Source organism: Condylura cristata, unplaced genomic scaffold, assembly GCF_000260355.1.
Source record: "Condylura cristata isolate star-nosed mole 26May11 unplaced genomic scaffold, ConCri1.0 scaffold00003, whole genome shotgun sequence".
NCBI lineage: Eukaryota > Metazoa > Chordata > Mammalia > Eulipotyphla > Talpidae > Condylura > Condylura cristata.
This window is the reverse complement of record NW_004567104.1, coordinates 49,317,960-49,323,865: the sequence shown is the minus strand read 5'-3', so window position 1 is coordinate 49,323,865 and position 5,906 is coordinate 49,317,960. Positions and strand designations below refer to the sequence as shown.

The window sequence follows — 5,906 nt, the reverse complement described above, 5'->3', positions numbered from 1 at the left end:
AAAAAAAAAAAGAAAACAAGTCATGCTAAAGTAGTAAGGGTAGAATGGTGCCTATAAGCATGCAACAGATTCATGTTAAAAAAGATCTTACTTGTTTCTCAAAACATAGTCTTGTACTATTTTTAATAGATCTATTTTCTATTTGCACAATAAACAAAACATAGAAACTTATGAGGATTAAAAATGTGCCTTTTAATGGCAGTGTAAATGCCATAACTTAATGGTTTTCTAAATTAAAAGACAAGTATTACTATGAATTCAAAATGCTCAATAGGATAAAAAATTCTTGGCTCTATCAGTGCTGTTCATTCTTAGGCATTTAAATGCATTGGGAGTATATATTTATTGCACCTTATTGTATCTTTACCTATTTTACCTATTTACCTATACTCAGGTCTTTTCTGTAATCTAAATTAGCCATAATTTATACACAGAATTTGCTAACTCTACCCTTCCTGATTTTACCGAGGAAAGTAATAGACCTTTGAACTTATATTCTACAATATGCACTTTTTTTTTTTTCACTGTGAGCTGCAGGTTTTGCTGCAAAGACATTTCTCAAGTGGGCATCGCCCACTAATTACCAAAAATGAGAAATTCCTATATGTTCAGCAAATAGCAAACTGAATTTACCATTGTAAATGCTTGATCAGAAAGGTCATTTATTGTTTATTAGGTAATATTTCAGAGAATTCATGTGATGGTGATGGTACCCGGACATCAAAGGCAGAAAATAGCAGCATCTTTCAACTTTGTTATAAGATAAGGTGAAAGAAAAGTTATTGCACAGTGGCTGTGAACAATGAGGGGACTCTGGTCTTACTAAATCAACTGCCAGTGCAGTCATATAAAGGCCAAAGGGTAACTGGGTTACTAAATATGAGCAGAGAGAAAGGGAGTGATGCTATCGAAACATTCTGAGAGCAAATAGTGTGTGCTTTTCAACAGAGAAATAGACCACTTAAGCCATTTATTATACAACACATCCTTCTTTGACCTTTCTATACTAAGGATATAAAATTAGCAAATTACTTTCTCACTCACCAATTATAGGGGAATTGTGAAAGCTGAAGAGTTATTCCAGTGTTATCTCAGGGGGGAAAGGTAGGAGTCATCTATGTCTATACATCTAAAATGGGATAGGAATTTAGAGGGAAAGTCACTTGAATACATTTTTTAAATTTTGTTCACTTGCAGCTAGCTTCTTGAACAAGTAATTAAAAAAGCAGTGTTGTTTTGAAATAGGTTTTTTGTTTTCTAACATCTGCACACCTGTCTGTTAATAAATATAAATGTGTCTGGGCCCTGAACATTTTCATATTTAAACGTGGGCAGTGAAGTACAGCAGTATTTTCTAAAATATGTTCCATAGAAACTGATCGTATAATTTAGATAAATAATGCATAACCTGTTCTAAATCTTCTTGTATATTCACACTGCATATTAGCACTGTGAAGACTGATAAATGCTACTGAAAACCCCACTAAACTCAATTTGCTACTGAGACATTTATTATTTTCTATTTATATATGCATGTTAGCTATTTGCTAATTCTTGTCGATATAAGTATTTCTATGTAACAAAGAAATGCAGTAACAAAGAGCATTGGTAGTTGCTATGATAGCTTTTCAATTTTTGGACATGGCTCATATCTGTTTAGTGTCAAATCATGAATATTTGTTTAGTGTCAAATCATGAATCATTCTGATATTAACTAAATTGAAACAGCCCACAATCAAGTTGCATTGCAGGTTACAGTAAGGAGAGAAGAATGTGAGTTAACAGCCTGCAAAATAGGAAATATCATAACAGAATTGAGTGGTGGTAACAAGAACACAAATCTATTAAGGGCAAACCAACTCAATGTGGACCACAGTGTACTCCCTAGATGCATGCATTTCATTTTTGCATATTCCAGTTATGCAAAAAGCAAAAGTCCTGGCTTCCCCCATCATGTCTCTTTACGCCCCACTCTCAACTTTCAACAAGATCCCAGTTTAGAAGGGAAGTCAATGTAGTAATCAAAGAAAAAACAAAGAAATTGATTCTAGCTCTGTCCTGAATAGTTCCAAGAAGCACATTTCAGTCTTCCGATGTCAGACGAGGCACAAACTTGAATGACCATGCATAACATTTCTGGCCTTTGTGTTCTTAAAGATATGGGCCCTGGTGATTTAATGCTCACTTAAAGATTTTTTTTTAATTTTGTTTGTTAGAGATTTTCAATTTCCAGCTCATGAACTGACCTTAGAACCTAACTCCCACTACCATATATTTTTAATGAATTATATGGCATGCATATGATGTTCTGTTTCCCATTAGAAGACATCCTGTTTCTATTTAAAATTAAAATAACTCAAATGTGAATGTTGCAAGCATATGATGGAAACTTCCAAATGTCAATGTTAAAACTTTCCATAGTTAGGCCCTCCCTGGTGGCGCAGCGGGTTAAAGAATTGCATTAAGAAGCTGAAACCACTTCTGCATGAGTTCGATTCCCGCCTGCCCCAGAGGAGACCACATGGTGTGGCAGACCTCTCCTGACCCGCCCGCTGCTCCTCTCAGCAGTGTACTTCATTGATCTGCCTGTTCTGCTCCCCACTCTGTCTCTGGTGAATCCTCTCACCCTCTGCATCTCTGGCCTGTACCCCAGTTCTCTATGCACAAATAAATAAATCTTAAAAAAAAAATCAAAACTTTAAAAAAAAAATTTTCCATAGTTAACTCTGGATTCTTTCATTCTTTAACTTTATAAAAATATTAAAAACAGGGTAAATAAAAATTACATTATTTCTTAAAATTATTGCTATATTCTATTAAAAATAATTTGGTGATTTACTTAATGGAAAAGTGTGTCATTACTTAAACAATACTGATTTTACTGTTCACCATGATAGGAAAATGTAAGGGCTTTTGCTCATTATCTAATTTGCATAAATAAAATATATCATCTCCAGACTACACTGTGGTCCATATTGAGCAAACACCAACAAGATTTTAAAAAGTGTTACTAGTTTACTAATTAATATAAACTAATAATTTTATATGATATATTTATTGTCCTGAGGTAAGTCACTTCCTATTATAAGAGCACTTTTACTACCAAATATTCTCAATAACAAATGAAATAGCTAAACACAAATTATCATGTAAGAAGACTAATATGGTATTGTCAGAATAGTTTAAGTCCACATTTTTCTTAAGGTTTTTTTATTTATTCATACAGAGTTGGCGTACAGGCCAGAGATGCAGGGGCAGTGAGAGGCTTCACCAGAGACAGAGCGGGGAGAAGAACAGGCAGATCACTGAAGTACACCGCTGAGGGGAGCAGCAGGTGGATCAGGAGAGGTCTGCTGCTCCATGTGGGTCACCTCCCGAGCCGGGGATGGAACTCGCACTGAAGCGGCTATGGCCAGCTTGCAGTATTGCATCTTAACCCATTGTACAACCAGGGAGGGCCATAAATCCACATTTCTGAGTTATTTTTTGCTATAATCTCTAAAGTTAATTCATTTTTTATTCTCTTGATGATTTTACCTTATGTAAAAATACTGTGTCTGCATAGATATATGTACATATGTATGTGTATATATACACATATCCCTCAACCTTTCCAAATAATGCCTTCATTAATAAAACTCCAAAAATATCCCCAAATGAAATGCCAGAAAGACAGGACTATCACAGCAAATGTGAAAAATAAAAAATGAAATAAAATGCATGAATTTTTTGGTAGGTCCAAAAAGATAAAAATGAACAGCATTTGGCTAGTTATTCTCTTTTTGGGGATAAGGAGGGACTGTTTCTCAAGCTTGAAACATAATTTTGTACAAGAGAAAAAAGGGAAGAAGTTAGCAAGATGTGAATTTTCTCCAGACCAACCAAGTGTAAGATCTAATATTGGTGAAAAGCAACAAAAGACAAAAGAAAATGACAAGTGAAACTAATCAGATGAAAGTGGCTGATTTAAACGCAATAGAAAATTAGAGACTTTTAAAATTAAAGATGAAGACATTAAATGCAGAAATATTGTAAACAGAAAGAGAAAGTTGGATAATTTCTTAAAGGCCTTCATGTTTTTTTTCCCCTATAGAATGTCAGAGTCTCCTGGTGAAGTTCCTGAATATCCTTTATTTGTAACAGTCGGTGACTGGCTGGATTCTATAAAGATGGGGCAATATAAGAATAACTTCATGGCAGCAGGATTTACAACATTTGAACTGATTTCAAGAATGAGTATTGAGTAAGTGGTACTTAGAACAGTAATATACTTACACATTCTGCCTGGCAGATTACAAATTCAATTTGTGTTCAGAACAGCATGGTTAAACTACCTTTCCTTAGGCTACCATGGCATGTCACATTTTTCCTCATAATTTTTGACTATCATTCAAATAGGATTTGAGCAAACATTTTTAATTACACTTATTTGAAAGAATATATTCAACTCAAATAGCTGTTTTTAAATGTTCTATAAGATATATATTACTCTCGCTCACATCATAGAATTTGTATCAACATAGTTTCACTGTGGAAAATTATTTATGACGCACATATACTAATCTTCATAATCAGTTGCTATTATGATCATCAAATATAGTGTTATAACAATACAATATTATGGTGTCATTTCAGAGCGTCTCTCCATTATAATCACAGGAATTTCTCTATTCAAAAATTGTCCTTTGTCTGCATGCAATAAAGATGCTCAACCTTTGCTTAAAATATATCCGATACTAAAACTAGGTTGAACAATATGAGATAATTTTCAAACAGTACTGGCAATTTCATATTGTTCCACATAACACAATAGCATTTTCTCAGACTATTGAGTGATTATGAAAACTCAAATGAAGACCACATTATATCTCTATCCTACATTTTTGCTCCTTGCTAATACTGCTGAAATGTTATCTAATTACCTAAATTATAAATCATTTAGGCTTCTAGAATGTCTGAACATTACAAAATACTTAGAATTGTTATTTTCCTTGTACCCTTAAATTTTATAAGAACTTCATGTATGCAGTGATGCCAGAAAGAAGAAAAAAGCAGCAACGCTTGATATTTCATTTCTATCTCAGCTTAAATTCTCATTTTACCTGCTAGACAATTTTTAGCAAGTTCGTAAAACAAATTTGCCATGTTGCATATTTATTATATGTTTATTTCCTCTATCTACTGACCAGACCTACATGTTTGTTTCCTCTCTTTCCCTCTCTGTCTCCTCTTTCTCTGTCTCCCTCAGTGACATTAGAAGAATCGGAGTCATACTGATTGGACACCAGAGACGAATAGTCAGCAGTATACAGACTTTACGTTTACACATGATGCACATACAGGAGAAAGGATTTCATGTATGAAAGTACTGCAAGCACCTGTGTTCTGTGCCTCAGCATTTCTAAGATGAAAGACATCCTCTCTACCACCCTATCTTCTGAGTCTCCAACATCACTTCTCAAACTGCAGTCTCCTGTCCTGATGGCAGGCACTCACTTTTGATTTATGTTCTCAACTTGGATTTTAAAATCATGCTTCATGGCTCCTTTTCTGAAAAACCTAAAAACAAAATGCTGGCCCACTGCAGGTGATTACTGCACAATGGTAAATAACTCAGCATGGATGTGTAACTTGCTGACAGAATTTGGGAAGTGTTCACAGACTTAATGCAAAGGAATTTGCCCAGATGTGTCTTCCTTGATGATGTCTTTAAAGTTTGATGGTTGATAAAGAAGAAATAGTCATGTTTTGTGACCAAGTAGCTTCCAAACTGACAAATACTTATTTTTTAGACAAGTATATTCAACTCTATGGGTTATTTCTTTATATTTTAGTAGTGGCATCTTTGATGTCTAATGTTTTCAGAGTATTAGCAGAAAGGACCAGTGATTTCATTCATTGTGAAT

General features: G+C 34.3%; 1 protein-coding gene across 2 annotated transcripts in view; it reads left to right on the top strand.

Annotated features, from left to right (window-relative positions):
• The window catches only part of EPHA6 (EPH receptor A6), a 563,177-nt gene extending 557,546 nt beyond the window's left edge, over positions 1-5,631 (top strand). For both annotated transcript variants that reach the window (XM_004675273.2, XM_012734527.1), the window contains 2 exons: positions 4,094-4,243; positions 5,249-5,631. In XM_004675273.2, coding sequence (XP_004675330.1) covers positions 4,094-4,243; positions 5,249-5,363 — 265 coding nt within the window. In that variant the 3' untranslated portion in view covers positions 5,364-5,631. The remainder of the gene's footprint in view (positions 1-4,093; positions 4,244-5,248) is intronic.
• The last annotated feature ends 275 nt before the right edge of the window (positions 5,632-5,906 follow it).